Here is a 17,050-nt window from a genome sequence, read left to right as displayed (position 1 = left end):
GTGGTTCAAACCCACCAGCCACTCCTTGGAAGGAAGACTGGGCAATCTACTTCCGTAGTGATACTGCCTCAGAAACCCAAGGAGGGCTCACTATGAGTCAGATCTGACTGAGGGCAATGAGTTTGGTTTTGTTTATTTTATATTGAAAGAAAGATTTACACTGGTACCCACTGCTATTGAGTCACTTCTGACTCATAGCAACCCCCACTGGGTTTCCAAGGCAGTAATTCTTTACAGAAGTAGATTGCCCCATCTTCCTTCCATGGAACAGCTGGTGGGTTTGAACCACCAGCCTTCTGGTTAGGAGGCAAATACCTTAGGCACTGTACCACCAAAGTACCTTATTTTATATTGTTAGAAAGATTTAATGCTATTAGGAACTTAAATAAGGCCAACTGATAACCATTCATAATGGTTAGTTATTTCAGTTAGTCTTCTCAGTGTTTTCACACAAGTACATGCTGAATCATGTAGAATTGATTTATCTTTGTTACTTTTTTGCTTTTACTACTATAGATTGCCAGGAAGAAGACTTAGATGTTACTTAACTTTTTCCAATGCTTCTCTTCTAGTCGGGACAATCATCAACTGTGATTGAGAATATTCATACTATTATTGCTGCAGCAGCTGTGAAATTTAACTCAGATCAGCTTAATCATTTGTTTGTTCTCATTCAGAAGGTATGTGTTCAGTCAAAATAGCTTACTATTAAATTTTACTAAAATAAGCTGATTTTGAGGTGTCCACCCCTCCAAATCGTTGCTAGTTGCTATTGCATCAGTTCTGACTCAGGGCAAGCCCAAGTGTGCATGCTAGAACTGCTCGCTAGGATTTACAAGGCTGTGATCTTTCGGAAGCAGATCTCCAGACCTAACCTCCAAGACAGCTCTGGATGGCTTTGAACTGCCAGCCTTTACTTAGGCTAGTAGTCAAGTGCTTAACTGTTTGCACTATGCTAAGGCTCCAAATTAGCAGTGTTCAAATGTATCACTTGTTAAACTCTTTTCGCTCAAGTTTAAAGTTTTTGCATATTTTGCCAGTTTGATAAAATTGAAAGGTGAAACAATTTTTGTGTTTTTTCTTTTCCATTCCACAGAGCTGGGAGGTTGAGAGTGATAGAGTAAGACAGAAGTTACTGAGCCTGATAGGACGAATAGGCCGGGAAGCTCGCTTTGAAACCACTTCTGGAAAGGCAGGAAAATCAAATGAATTTTTCCAGTACAAATATTTAAAGTAGTTTTATTCGTGTATTGGCTGGTTCCTCATATGTGGCATAATTTTAGGTGTTAGACGTGCTATGGGAACTGGCTCATCTTCCGACCCTGCCCAGTAGCCTCATTCAGCAAGCCTTGGAGGAGCATCTGACAATTCTTAGTGACGCATATGCAGTGAAAGAAACAATCAAGAAGAGCTACATTGTCAAGTGCATAGAAGATATTAAAAGGGTCAGTTTTATCTTTAATCTTGTTGTCAGAAGAAAACTGCCTGAGTAATTAAAAACCAAAACAAAACCCACTGCCATCAAGTCAATTCTGACTCATAGCGACCCCCACTGGGTTCCCACGGTGGTAAATCTTTACAGAAGTAGATTGCCCAGTCTTGCTTCTGCAGAGTGTCTGGTGGGTTTGAACCACCAACCTTCTGGTTAACAATGAGATGCCTTAGACACTGTGGTACCAGAGCTCCTTGCCTGAGTAATTAGAGCCAAGTAATTTCCTTCCCCTGTCATGTAAATTAAACTAAATATCCTATCTGGAAGCTCTTATATTAGAGCCATGAGATTGTTAAATTACAGGTACTGTTTTTACCATGTCACTTACATTTCTTTTAAAATGAATTTCTAGCCTGGAGAATGGTCAAGTTTGGATAAAAACAAGAAAGATGGAATCAAGGTAAGAATTTGTGGGTGAAATCAAGTTCAAGGTATACTACTAGTTTAACAATTCTCTTTGATAAATTGCATCATGATTTTAAAATAAGGATATGATTTAGTGTTTCTTGTGGTAACATTCATAGACACCAAAAAAAAAAAAAACCTCACTGCCATTGAGTCGATTTGACTCAAAGCGACCCCACCTTGGATTTCTGAGGCAGTGTCTCTATGGAAGTAGATTGCCCAATCTTCCTCCCAAGGAGTGGGGGTGAGTTTGAAGAGCCAGCTTTCTAGTTAGCAGTCAGATGTTTTAGGCATTACACCACCAGAGCTCCTAACGTTCATATAAAACCTTAGTATCTGTTTATGACTGGAGCTTTGTGATTTAAAGCTTGGGTAGTTATTGAAACTTACTTTTTCTCTTTTAAATTAAATCCACAATATACAGTTTTATTTAATAAGTTTAATGATTTCTGAGTAATCATGATACCCACTGAGGAAGACATGGAAGCACATTACCGGAGTAAAAGAAGGAGAAAGAGAATTAGCTCAGGGCTGGCACGTAGTAGTTTTTCAGGTGCTTGATTCAGACTCGTTCCTAAAGTAATTCTTCAGGCAGTTACTGAATGTTGCTGGGGCTTGATTTTATAAGATGGGATTGGGCAGTGATCGGAAGAGGGACTGGGTTCTGTGGAAGCTTTGCTCTTCGAGACTCTGCCCTCCAGGTTATAGTGAACATGTGGACAGTGCTTGGAAATGATGCTTAGTGATGAAGCAATAGTGATTATAGCTCTTCTGTTGCTCCGGCCCTTAAACCTCAAGTGTTTGCTGTGAGTAGGATGATCACAGTGGCCAGCCCCATGGGTTAGTACTTCCGTCTTTGCAGCTGCCCTAATCAAAGCTGCATCCTCCTCATGACTCTGGCCTCAGGTTGCTCTGACCAGACTCAAGGCCAAGCAGTGGGAGGGATTTCATTTTCCAAATTTCATTTCATTAACCTAAAAACAGTTTTTTTGGTAAAGTAGCTGGTAGCTTAGTAATTTAATTGGTAAAACATGCACCTTGGCTTACATTAGTAACTCCTTTTAAAGGATCTTGAATACTGCTAATGTTAATTGGTATTTTCAGAGACTCTTGACTCTCATAAAGAGGCTTTGGTGACTCAATGGGCTTTTATTCTCCTTTGTTACAATTGGTCATAAAGTTTAGTTGGGGGCATTGAAGAACTTTGTGTTTGATATTTTTGATGTTGAAAATTTGATCAAGTAAGTTTTCTACGTATAAACCTAGCTTTAGAGATTTTAAACGTAATTACAGACTAGAGCTGCTAATGGTCATATTATGAGGAATTACTTCTTTAATTCAGCACCATTGTTCTCTTTCTTCTCACTGAAGTTTCAATTTTTCCAGTTTTCTCAGCCAGTGAATCAGATAATTTAGCAGCCTCAGTCTTAATGATTGAAACTCATCCAGAGTTATTAAAGGAGTTTGGATCCCAAGAGAAAACGGGAAAGAGGGTATCTACAGAAAAATGGCCTTTTCTTCTCAGTTATAGATACATTTTCTTATTGCTGTGATGGTCAAAGCTGAAGGGACTTTTCCCTCCCTCTAGGGAAATGGCTTTTGGAACCAGAAACTCCATTCCACGCTTTTCTCTTCCTTCCTGTTGTAGCTCAGCCTTACTCGGCTCTTCCAGGCGGTAGCATCACTGCATCTCACTGCTCTTCTTTGTAGTCAACCCCATTTGCATCTGTTGTTTTATAACAAAACTTCCCAAAAAGTAATAGGGATATTTTTGGAGTCGTTTTGTAAGACGTAAATATTCTTCCATTTTTTAATTTCCCCACTGCTCCCAGTAAAGAAATTCTGGTGTGCCATTATTTCATTCCAAATAATAGTATCTTGCATTTATATAGCACTTTCTCATTTATTAAGTGCTTTCACGATGTTCTCTTAAAGTGCACGTTGCTGTAGGGGGACAGTGGGAAGATCAGAGAGCCCCCTGGATATGGCTCCAGGCAGGGGGGTGAATTATATACTGCCACTAAAGGTGTTTTTCTGTGCTATGCCCTTTCCTGCCAGGCAGCAAGGTGGGCTGACTGGGGATTATGTCTCCCTGCCAGGCTACACAGAAACTAAGCAAAGGGTAAGACAAGATCACCCACCTGTTACTTCCCTCCCACCCTTAGCTACCTCTACTTCCCCAACTGATTCCCCTTCCCTCTGCTTTTGACACTCCTAAAATTCCTAAGTGCCACTGTTATGTTCAGAAATTCTGACTTTTATTTCCATAGATTCTGCCAGGATACCCTTGGCTCCCTTGGTCCTCTTTCCTTTGCTTCCTTGATACCTTCCACTGTCTACCCCCGGCCCTTTCCCTATTATTTCACTTCTTTTTTTCCTTCAATAAACAGTTTAAATGTACTCCTACCCCAAAAAACTACTAAACCAAAAAAAATCATTTTTATTCAATTAGTGTTTGCATATTCCTTAAGTTGTTATCTTGAGACCACATAGCACAGTGCCTGGCAGGCTTTAAGTAACTATCGGTTCCCTTCCTCTTACTGCCTCCCCTTCACCCTGTAAGGACACTAAAATGTTACTTACCCATAGTTGAGGGGCCTCTACTTGCCAAAACACGTAACTGAAAATAAAAGTAACAAGATATCCTCAGTACAGTCTCACAGTTATATTAGTTAGTACAGGAGGAGAATACTTTAAAATATTTTTCTCCCAGACATACATCTATGCTTTGATTCTAGATAGATGGCTGGATCTGGAAAACTAAAACAGATGAGGAAGTGAGAATGTTCAGCTTTGAGGAGAGAGAACTTGAAAGCTTTCCTCCAATATTTAGAGGATGGTTACAAAGGAGTCTTCTAAGAGGTTACGGGGAGGCGCATCTCAGTTGATAGAACAATAAACTTTGTGTGAGAATAGTCTGAAAATTGAATGTGTCACCTCCTGAGGGAGTGAGTTCCTCATCACTGAAAACAGTAAGGGACTAGGCAGTCATTTAGCAACAGATGAATAAGGAAAATTTAGGTGTAAGTTTGCAGGCAAAACTAGTTGACAGGGTTTCATCTAATTTTAAGAATTTAATTTGGACATCCCTTTAACTCTTTCTCAACTCCATGACATTTTCAGATATGTTCATTTTAATTGTTGACTAAGGTTTTTTTTTGGTTTTTTGGGGGGAGTCCCTTTTGTTACTGGAGAAGAGTAATTTAAGGTTTTTTTTCTAAGTAGCATAAAAGTCATGCATAAGATGGAATAAATGATATTATTCCTGTTTGCTAATTTTAGGGGTGCTATTGTAGATATAATTCTTAAATTCCAATTTTATGTTTTTAATTTTAATTTTACTGTATAGTGAGTGACCGTCAAAGGATAATTTTCAATGTGCAATACGGATATTTAACCATAATTGACTAACTGGTCATAATACTTTGTAATATATCTGCTTATTGCTAAGGGGTTTATGTTTACATCCTACTTTTTGTAATCCTGTTGGAAAATAACAGTTTTGATTTCAGTCTTAGAGTTTTGCTCATTGTCATTTTGCAACCTATATATTATAGCAAGAATAGTCTAGTGAATTTCACAAGTAGTTGGCCTTTATACCTATGTCTCTGATACTAAGATGCCAATGATTGCAACAAGTATCGCACTTTTTGTAAGTTTGTGGAAATTGTCCATTTTAATTTTACCAACCAATAGTAGATTGTATTTACCACTACAATTGCATCCTATTTCTTTAGAGTCAGTCAGTTCAAATCTTAAGTCTCCTTTTGGCCTCTTATGCACAGCTTCACTGGGGCACACTGCTTTTCATTATCTATTACAATGCTTTTGACTTTTTGAAATCTTTAAGATTGAGTGTATAGTTTTGAGGCATCTTGAAGAATATGGAGTTTCATGTCCTTCTCCTGTTTCATTAGACTCAAGCTTCTTTTTTCCCTAATTGAGTTACGTATACTAGAAGTTAAACAGCTTCTTTTGAATTAGATTGCACCTTTGGACAGAGAGACATCTAGTGCCGAGTGATGTAGCCCTTCATAGTGTATAAGTCTGTCACTTCAACTTCTCTTGGCTTTGAAAAATTCTTTAGTCTGAGACTACTGGCAGATTTCTTTGCTTTTATTTGTATTGATGGACACAGCAGCCAAGTCTGTGCTATATCATAGGTGTAATCTTTGTAAATAACAAATTAATGATCGAAATTTTAGTTAAAAATCCATCCTTGTGTGGTGTTACCTGTACCAAGTAACAACTAAAATGACAGGTAGATGAACCAATAAGTGCCTTCTGTATGCAGCTAATTTTGCACTAATTCAGGTAAGGACAGCTACATCAAAACTTACTCCTATGCCTAGTGGCTGGTAAATTTCTTTTGACATAATTATAAGAAGTGTCAGTTTCAAAAATGTTAGAATTTGTAAAACCTGTGTCTTAGAATCCAGGAAATTCGTTATTTGCTGATTGGTTGGTTAATCTCTTCGAGGCAAGGAAAACGTTGTTTTAGCAAAAGCTTTCTCATGTTTACATATTTAGTAGATTCTTTTCTGCAAAAAAACCCCAAAAAGTCCTGACCCCCCCAAAACCAGGCATCTTGAGCTTATAGAAAGTTATGACAAAACAAGCTTTTAGAAAACAAAACCTGCCTTTAAAATAAATATTAAAGACTTAATACTTTTACAGTTTGTTTAGTTAAAAATTTAATAATTGGTCAATCAACTAATAGTATTTGGTCAGTCAACTAACAGTGTTTAATCTAAAATTCTTAACAGATTTTATGATGTATCCTATAAAATCTCACTGTTTGAAAAATGCTCTTTATTAAAAAACACTTCTCTTTTTAGAGTAGTTCATGAACATCAGACTTTCCAAGTCTGTATTGTGAAGATCTGGATTGCACGTACCAGTTTGCAGACATACTTGAAAATGTTTTGAAGTCTGTAAAGTCAGGAGAAGTATAAAGTGGCTCTAATACTTCATAAAAATGGAATTGTCTCTTATTGAATTGTTTAAACTAGGACAGGCAAACAGATCATGAATACTTCCTTTAGTATTTAGACCACTGTCGGTATCTTGGTCATATCATTGGTATCTTAATCATATAATTATAAAAAGCCCTATTTTTATTCCATTTTACTTACCAGCAAGTTCAGTATTATCCAAGTTAAGCTTTTGCCATCAGTTTATTTTATTTATGTCAACATGTCTTAGCAGCCTGTGCTACTTAATCTATCCTCTGAAGTTGCTAATTCCTTGTCATCTGTTTTTTGCTGATGTATCCCTGTACATTTACTGTCATTTCACATCCACTCCTGTTTGCAGTTCTTGGCCTTAGGAGATTGCATGCAGAATAAGAAGTAAAAGACTGAGTTATGAGTGCATGAAGATAAGCTATAATTGAGCTATGTATGTGAAGAGAAAAATAATAGAATGTGTAATAATAAAACCTAATTGACTTGGTAATTTTTTTTTATAGCTAATAAATTTAGTCTGTCATTTATTTCTAAATTTAAATTAATGTAACTTCTTTTCAACTTTAGTCATCTCAGCTTAATAATCCTCAATTTGTATGGGTGGTACCAGCTTTGCGTCAGCTCCATGAAATCACCCGCTCCTTTATAAAACAAACTTATCAAAAGCAAGACAAGGTAAGAATATAGCTTTATGTGATTTTATACAGTTACTTGTATTATCTTTTATAATAACAAAACAGACTTAAATTACTGAGTTTTATAGTCACTATTAAATTTTCATGGTTATTAATGTAATTTATTTACATTACTTAATAACTTTGAATTTGAACATCATTCTGCTTTCATTTGTATGACGTTTTTCTTCTGATACACCCCTAAGTCATTTTCTTTTTATTACCTTTATTTATTGAAATAAGGCAATTTTAAAAGGTAAGTATGGTATTTGAGAAATTTGATAGAAGAGGTTCAAAGGTTTATTTTACATTGTAAAAAGATTAGACTGCTTTAGGAGCTAGAGCTTCTTCAGTATAGTACATTTGGAAGAAAGATTTGGAAAAGTATACAGGCAGTGAAATAGTTCTTTTAGAAGACTTTTTTCTTAAAAAAAAAGAAAAGGAATCTCTTTTAGAAGCAAAAAAATAAGCAGAGAGGTTATATTAATTCCTTAGTAAGTGTACACACCACATTGGTTTTATTTTATATAGGAAATATAAGTTTGCTGTCCCTTACTTAGGACTATATCCTATGATAGAAGTTTGTATGAAACCAAGGATAACTGTAAATTCTCATACTACTTTTCTTCTTGTTATTTCTGCCAAGAGCATTATTCAAGATTTGAAGAAAAATTTTGAAATAGTCAAATTGGTAACGGGAAGTTTGATAGCTTGTCATCGACTTGCAGCAGCTGTGGCTGGACCTGGAGGACTAACTGGTTCAACACTGGTGGATGGCCGATACACTTACCGGGAGGTATCAGGCATTGTGTCTTTGCTTCATTTGACATTTTTGCACTTGAAGTATAAAATTAATACCTGTTAAGTGAGACTAGAAAGAAGTAGCATGAGGTAGCTTTGTATTGATAGAACAATTGTGTATCTTGACTATAATTACTTCAAAATAAAATTTTAGAAAAATGATATTTGTGGTTAAGCCTTTCAGTAAATTACTTAAGAGTTGCGTATGATAACAATAAAAATAAACACCTTTTCTTTGTCTTGGATCTTGAAATAATAACTAATTCTGCGGATAATGAGTTTTGTTTCTCAAATACATTAATTGATAATAATTTTGTTTTAAAAAAAATTTAGAAAAACTCACCAGCTGTGACTTTATGATGTTTAATTGGAGATTGTGAAAATATATTTTGTTGATATCTAAAATCAACTGAATTTGCAGTAGATTTGAAGTAGCTAATACCTACATTGTACCATCAGCCTACTGTAAACCAATTTCTCACATGTACTGAACTTTAAATTAGATGAGAAAACAGTCATTAACATTATTTATAAAATTTTAAAGCTTTTTCTTAATGTAGGTTGAATGGCTGGAGTTAACTAGCATTATTTCTTTTTGCAGTATTTAGAGGCACATTTAAAATTTTTGGCATTTTTCTTGCAAGAAGCTACTCTGTATCTGGGTTGGAATCGCGCCAAGGAAATCTGGGAATGTCTTGTGACTGGCCAGGATGTTTGTGAATTAGATAGAGAGGTAAGAAGATGGTATTGTGGCTAAAGTGAGACAGCAATGAAACTTAAATGTCTTATGTGTGTTGTATGTGTCTCACATCTTTCTTCATTTCTATACACTTTTCAATTTACATAAGTACATGTTTCTACAAATACACCAGCAACTCTAAGTGCTAGAAGAATATTTTATATAATATATGTATATCCATGATATAAGTATCTGTGTGAGTTTTTTGGTAGTTTTGATTCCGTTCTGGATACAACAGCAAATTTAGCCAAGAGAGTACAATTAATAAGCTCTGGATTTAACTTTAATTGTTTTCCTTTTCATAAAACTGATTTTTATTTACCAACAGAAATCTTTGAATACCTGTAATGATGTTATACTCTAGTCACACTAAAGAAAGAATCAGTGCCCAGATACATTATTAAAATTATCATTACACTGCTGGAAACAGGTTTGACCCAGAGTAGAACACCTGCTTTGACATTTTCCAACTGTAAATCTGTTCCCTTATTTCATTTTACAGAATAATATTAACTGCTTTGTAGGGTTGTTGAAAGGATTACCTGTGTGCCAATGACTAGCACAATGCCAGGCACAGAGTAAGGCTTAATTAATGCTAATGGCAAAGCTAAAATATAAAACTTAGTGAAAAGTATATTTTTTCATTATCTAAGGGGCAAAGATTGCTAGTAGCTGCTTCATTTAGCTCCAGGGTCCCAAACATTTCAGTTTCAAGTGGTATTTTGGCAATACAAATTTTGAAGTATTCAAAATAATTTTCCTTTACTTCCCCAGACTGGAATACATGTTTGCTTGAAATGGATTTTAGTTGTAGGGTAATATTTGTCTTAATCCACAGATGTGTTTTGAATGGTTTACAAAAGGGCAGCATGATCTTGAGAGTGATGTTCAGCAGCAGCTTTTCAAGGAGAAAATTCTTAAATTGGAGTCATATGAAATCACTATGAATGGTAAGAAAAAACATCAAATTATTTTTTATTTCTTTCAAGCTCAGATTTTATTCTTCTCTTTCTCTTTTATCCCACTTTTCAGAAACAACTGAGCAGTTTGGAATCCTTCCTGACTTTTTCTTATGCATATGAAGATATACCTGTGTATACCTACATTTATATACACAGATAAACTGTTTTTTTACATAATGGTATCTTATAATTAATTTTTAAATTATATGGCCTGATAGATCACATTGCTAAACTGGTTTTCCATAAGTGCAAAATGTACAAAAGCGATTCATTAAGGTAAAAATTTGTAAATATATAGAAATCCTCTTTATGATCTTTTCAAAATTGAGTTTTTTACTTGAGATAATTTGCATACTGGCAGAGGAAGATGGCGTCGTACCTGTAGCCCACCCGTTTGTTCCCTCTAGCATCTTAATTCCTGAAAAACTAGGTGTAGTAGTTAGAAGCAGGGATTCTGGAGCTATAAACAGTAAGTGGGTGCCAGATTTAGTGGAGACAGAGGAAAAAAGCAGAGTAAACAGCTGAGAAAAATAAACAAACCTGCCCTCCAGCAGGAAGATGGAGAGGTGGAGAAGTGGAAAACTCATTAGCAATACAGGGAAGAGCTACGGAGAGGGAAAAAAACAAACAGGGAGGCACCATAGAACCCATGGACACTTTGGGGACTCGGAATACCCACACTGGGAACTTCTGACAGTAGCCTTTGGAGCTGAGCTGAGTAAATGAATAACCTTGCTGAGAAACAGAGCAGAAACCCCTGTGGCTCAGGCTGCAGCTGAGTTCAGAGTGGAGAGGGGGAAGGGAGGAAACTTGCCACGGGTAAGTGAGCCCTGGGACAAGTTCACAGCAGAAGGCTGGAATTCAGCTCTTCCACAACAGCTTTTTAGCACAGAGTGAATCAGGGTACAAGGGGTATTTGCAACTTTCTGACCCAAGTGGAAAGTAGCGGCTCCCTAACCGTTGGAGTCTCTACCAATTTTGAACTGTGGATCTGTGAGTGATGACAAAACATCATCGATAGCCATCCCAAGCAGACTCAAAACAAAGCCCTGGAGGCAGCAGCAATTACAGAAATGTGGAAAGTGGAGACTCACTACTGGAACCTTGTTATTTTTCTTTTCTTTCTCTTTTTTCCTCTTTTCCCCTGCCTTATCCAATAAAAGAACCACATTAAGCCACCACAACACCTTCTCGTCCCAACTCCAGATCTCCTTCATGAGGAACAGAGAGAGACCTGCATCCACACTGCCAACAGTGATTCCATGAGGAACAGAGAGAGACCTGCATCCACATTCCCAACAGTGATTCCATGAGGAATAGAGAGAGACCTGCATCCACACTCCCAACAGTGATTCCATCAACACAAAGAAAACTGCAGAGCAACCCAGCACATCTGAATTAATAACAAACAAACAAAAGCCCGGCAGCTCCATACTTGCAAATATATTTAGACATAAAATCAGGGTGAAACAAATAGATACATAACTAACAGTTAAAGACAACAACTTCAAAATGTCTTGCCCAGTGTTCCTTCTGAGGAGTGGCTGGTGGGTTTGAACCACCAGCCTTCTGGTTAGCAGTTAAATACCTTACGCACTATGCCACCAGAGCTCCCTAGAAGCAACAGACAATCTCAAATAAAACAAAAGAAAACAGGACAAGACAATGGAAATAAAATCTCAGGCTAAAGACTTATCTAACATGGAAGAAGAATAGGCAATAGAATTGTCTGAAAAGGAATTTAGAAGATATGTGTATAGAACTCTGCAAGAGCTCAAGGAAACCACAAATAGAATTGAGGAGAACACAGATAGTACCCTAGAGAATTCAGGAAAACCATTCAAGAACAAAATAACAAGATAACACAATCAGAACTTATATAAAAACAGCAGTTAGAAAGCCAGAGGATGAGCATTAGAATTATAGAGTTAGACAACACATGGAAGACAAAAGAGTACACTAGAACTGGCTGAAGAACGCATTTCCCAACTAGAAGATAAATCCCTTGATGCCAGCCTGTATGAAGAAAAATCAGAACAAAGATTTAAGAAAAATGAAGAGAACCTCAGTTATATGGCATGCCATGAAAAGAAACAACATACCCCTCACTGGAATACCAGAACAAGAGGAGGCAAAAAAAAAAAAAAAAAAACCTGAGAAAATTGTGGAAGACTTGCTAACAAAATTTTCCCCATATCATGATGGAAGAAAAGATAGCTGTCCAAGAAGCTCAACGAACCCCATATAGGATAGATCCCAAGAAAAAGTCACTAACATATCATAATCAAACTCTCCAAAACCAACGATGAAGAGTCTTTGAGCAGCCCAGGATAAGAAAAATGTCACCTACAGTGGACAAGCAATAAGCTAAGTTCTGATTACTCAGCAGAAACCGTGCATGGATAAAACACTGAAGGAAAAGAACTTTAAACCAAGAATTCTATATCCAGCCAAATTGTCCATCAAATATGAGGGTGAAATCAAGACATTCTCAGGCAAACAGAAATTAAGGGATTTTGTGAAAACTAGACTAACCCTACAAGAAATGCTTAAAGGAAGTCCTTCCAATAGAGAACCCACAATGGAGAACAATAAATTAAACTCAGGACACTTGACATCAACACTTAAAAACCAAATCAGAAAAAGATGCTCAAAATAAGCTGATTAAACATTGTACACAAAGAAACAAAGGAGTCAAACAAAGTAAATAGAAAGAATAAAAGTTCTAAATATAAAACTTCCAAATGGAGAGGAAGACAGGACAATGTCCTTATAGAACAGGCTGTTCCAAAATTAAAGAGACAAGAATTCACTGCATGGTAACCACAGAGAAAATTAACAATTCCCCTAAGCAAATCCAGAAAGATGGAAAACAGATGGGCTTAATGAGTATAAAACCAACAATAAAAAAGAAAAGAGAAAAAACACTAGATAACAAAATGAACTCATTTCAGAAAAGTATTTGGAAATCACCAATACCACAGCAAAAAAACACAATAGAATGACAGCAATCAATTCATACCTATCACTAATTACACTCAATGTGAATGGACTCAATGCACCAGCCAAGAGAAAGAGAGTGGCAGATTGGATAAGAAAAGAAGACCCATCAATATGCTGCATATAAGAAACCCACCTTAGATGCAAAGATTAAAAACAAAAGTTAAGGAGTAGAAGAAAATATACCAAGCTAACAGTAACCAAAAAAGAGCAGGAATGGCAATATTAATTTCTGATACAATAGACTTCAAGGTGAAAGACAGTATAAGAGAAAAGAAGGACATTGTCTGATGCTAAGAGGGTCAGTTGACCAAGAAATCATCACCATAATTAATATCTATGCATCCAATGAATGTGCCCCAAAATATGTGAAGCAAGTATTAACTGAATAGAAAGGAAAAACAGACAACTTTACAGTAGTAGTAGGAGACTTTAACACAGCACTTTCAAGGAGGGACAGATCAACTAGAAAAAAACTCAACAAAGATACGAAAGAACTCAGGAACACAATCAACCAACTCGACCTCATAACATACATAGAGCACTCCACCCAACAAAAGCACAATTCTTATTCTCCAGTGCACATGGATCGTTCTCCAGAATAGATCATATGTTAGAACATAAAACAAGCTTCAATAAATTAAAAAAAAAAAAAAATGAAATATACTACAAAGTATATTTCTCAGACCACAGTGCTACAACATTAGAAATCAGTTAATAGGAAGATAGGGGAAAAAATATCAAACATGTGGAAGTTGAATAATGCACTGTTAAAAATTACTGGGTAATAGAAGAAATAAAGTGTAAAATATAAAAAAAAATTCCTAGAAATGAATGAGAATGAAGATAGATCTTACCAAAACCTATGGGCCACAGCAAAAGCAGTACTCAGAGGTCAGTTTATAGCAATAAATGCACACATCAAAAAAGAGGAAAGAAACAAAATCAATACGCTAACTCAACAACCCCAGCAATTAGAAAAAGAGCAACAAAAGAAACCTACAGTATCCAGAAGTAAGGAAATAGTAAAGATCAGAGAAGAAATAAACAAAACAGAAAACAGAAGAACAATAGAGAAAATCAACAAAACAAGAAGCTGGTTCTTTGAAAAGATTAACAAGTTGACAAACCATTGACAAATCTAACAAGAAAAGAAAGAAAAGATGCAAATAACAAGACTAATAAATGAGAAGGGTGACATCACAACAGAACCAACTGAAATAAAAAAAAATATTGACAGAATATTATGAAGAACTGTACTCCAGCAGATTCAAGAATATAAAAGAGATGGATAAGTTTTTAGAAACACAAGACCTACCAGAACTATCCCAGTCGGAGATAGAATACTTGAACAGACCCATAACAAAGGAAGAAGTTGGGCGGGTCATAAAAAAACTCCCCACAAGAAAAAGTCCTGGCCCCATGGCTTCACTGGAGAATTTTACCAAACATTCAGGGAAGAGTTGGCACCTACACTACTCAGACTATTCCAGAACACAGAAAAAGATGGAATACTCCCAAATTCACTTTATGAAGCAAGCATAACACTGATAAAACCAGAGAAAAACACCACTAAAAGGGAAAACTACAGACCAATGTCCCTCGTGAACATTGTTGCAGAAATCCCCAGCAAAATCTTAGCCAACAGAATCCAACAACATATCAGAAAAATAATACATTTCAAGTGGGATTCACACCTGGTATGCAGGGAGGTTCAACATCAGAAAAAAACAGTTAATGTAATCCACCACAAAGATTGAGACAATTTGCATACCATAAAATTCACCTTTTTAAAATGTAGAATCCAGTGATAATTAGTATATTCACAAAATTCTGTAACCATCACCACTATTTAATTCTAGAAAATTTTCATCAAACCCTGCCCTCCTTGCCCCTCAAAAACCTATCAGCAGTAAGTGCCCATTTCTCCTTACCCCAGATGCTGGCAACCACTAATCTGCTTTCTGTATCTATAAATGAACCTGTTCTGAATATTTCTCATAGATGAAGTCATACACTATTTGGCCTTCTGTGTCTGACTTTTTCACTTAACATAATAGTTTCAAAGTTTATCCTTGTATCAGTACCTTATTCAGTTTTATGCCTTAATAATAGTCGATTGCATAGATGAACCATATTTTGTTTTCCCATTTATCTGTTAATGAGCATTTCAGTTGTTTCCATGTTTTGGCTGTTACCAGTAATGCTGCTGTGCACATTTATATACAAGTTTTGTGTTGACACAGGTTTTCATTTCTCTTGACTAAATAGAAGTGGAATTGCTGATAACTCTATCTTATAACATCTTGATGAACTGCCAAACTATTTTCAAAATTGTTGTTGTTGTTATGTGCTGTTTAGTTGGACCCGACTCATAGTGACCCCTCCTTGGGTTTCCAAAGCAGTATCACTACGGAAATAGATCGCCCAACCTTCCTTTGGATGATGAGTGGCTGGTGGGTTTGAACCACCAGCCTTCTGGTTAGCAGTCAAGTGCCTTAGGTACTACACTACCAGAGCTCCTATTTTCAAAATAGGCTGTACCATTTTCCATTCCCACCAACAGTGTACGAGGGTTCTAGTTTCCCTGTTTTCTCGCCAGCATTTCTTCTTTGTTTTTTTAAATTCTCGCCATCCCAGTGGGTGTGAAGTGGTCTCGTCATTTTAATTTGCATTTCTCTGATGATTAATGATGTTGAATGTCTTTTCATGTGTCTAATCACATTTTTTGTCTACCTTTTAATTGGGTTGTCTTTTTATTATTGAGTTGTTACGAGTTTTTCATATATCCTGGGTATTCATTCCTTGTCAGATACATGATTTGCAAATATTTATCCTATGGGGTTATCTTTTCACTTTCTTAGGGTCCTTTGATACACAGAGTTTTTAGTTTTGATTAAGTCCAGTTTATCTCCTCCCCCCTTTTTTTCTTTTGTTGCTTTGCTTTTGGTGTTGTATCTAAGAAACTGTTGGCTAATCCAAGGTCACAAAGATTTGTGCCTGTTTTCTTCTAAGAGTTTTATAGTTTTAGCTTTTGATGTGCTCTTTGATACCCTTTGAGTTTTTTGATACTTTGATTATCTGTATTACTTAGAGTGCATGAATTTACTGATGTTGTTCAATTTCAGGTTTTAACTTATTTAAGACTTTTTTTGAAAATGTGAATCTCTGTGATCATCGATTAAAAAGGCAAGGAGCTCAACTGGTAAGTACACAAGTCTCAAATCTTAATAATTAAACCAAGTAATTTGGATTATCTTATGAAACTTGATATTTAACAGCAACAACAACAACAAAAAAAATAATGTTGCAATTGAGAGAAAACATGTATTTTAAAGAGCAGGCATCTCCTTGACTTCTGTCTTCTGCATTGAAGGCATAGCTTTTCTTAAGAGTGTAACACAAAACTCCTTTCCTAGCACACTACCTCAACAGTGTGGGAGAACAGCTGACCTCTCAAACCATTGTCTTTGCTTCTTACTGATTTTAGGGCAGCCAGTGGCCTCTTGTGACTAGGTTAATGCAGAGTACAGACAGTTCTGTCTAAGATTCCAACTCCACAAATCCAGCAAGTCACATACATACATGCATATAATTAATAATAAATAAATAACCAGTGCCATCAAGATGGCTCCAACTTCTAGTGACCTATGGAAGAGAGTAGAACTGCCCTACAGCATTTCCAAGGCTACACATCTTTATAGAAGCAGACTGCCTCATCTTTCTCCCATGGAGTCACTAATGGGTTCTTACCGCTGACCTTTTGGTTAGCAGTCAAATGCCTTAATTTCTGCACACCAGAACTCTTTCAGCAATTCACATATATTTTATAACAAAGTATTCAATTCTGGGATAGTAATGGCAGAGATTGGGGATAAAAATTTAGAAAGAGATAATGAAACAGGAAAATAAGGATCTAGCAGATGTATGCAGCTTATGTTTATATGTCCATGTGCAACTTGAAAATGAAAGCCAGAGAATAGCTCTTTACCCAAGTCCATTTTATTCAG

At 36.2% G+C, this 17,050-nt stretch overlaps 1 protein-coding gene across 1 annotated transcript in view; it reads left to right on the top strand.

The window, feature by feature from the left end:
- USP24 (ubiquitin specific peptidase 24) overlaps nucleotides 1-17,050 on the top strand; it is a 201,450-nt gene that overhangs the window by 98,256 nt on the left and 86,144 nt on the right. Inside the window, exons 13-21 of the mRNA XM_007956287.2 lie at nucleotides 573-680; nucleotides 1,097-1,192; nucleotides 1,284-1,445; nucleotides 1,845-1,892; nucleotides 7,432-7,539; nucleotides 8,185-8,334; nucleotides 8,941-9,072; nucleotides 9,917-10,028; nucleotides 16,169-16,245. Coding sequence (XP_007954478.1) covers nucleotides 573-680; nucleotides 1,097-1,192; nucleotides 1,284-1,445; nucleotides 1,845-1,892; nucleotides 7,432-7,539; nucleotides 8,185-8,334; nucleotides 8,941-9,072; nucleotides 9,917-10,028; nucleotides 16,169-16,245 — 993 coding nt within the window. The remainder of the gene's footprint in view (nucleotides 1-572; nucleotides 681-1,096; nucleotides 1,193-1,283; nucleotides 1,446-1,844; nucleotides 1,893-7,431; nucleotides 7,540-8,184; nucleotides 8,335-8,940; nucleotides 9,073-9,916; nucleotides 10,029-16,168; nucleotides 16,246-17,050) is intronic.

Source organism: Orycteropus afer, unplaced genomic scaffold (genome assembly GCF_000298275.1).
Source record: "Orycteropus afer afer isolate SDZICR_OR568_19922 unplaced genomic scaffold, OryAfe1.0 scaffold00600, whole genome shotgun sequence".
NCBI lineage: Eukaryota > Metazoa > Chordata > Mammalia > Tubulidentata > Orycteropodidae > Orycteropus > Orycteropus afer.
Note: the sequence above shows the minus strand (reverse complement) of the source record. Positions and strands in the feature narration are given on the sequence as shown.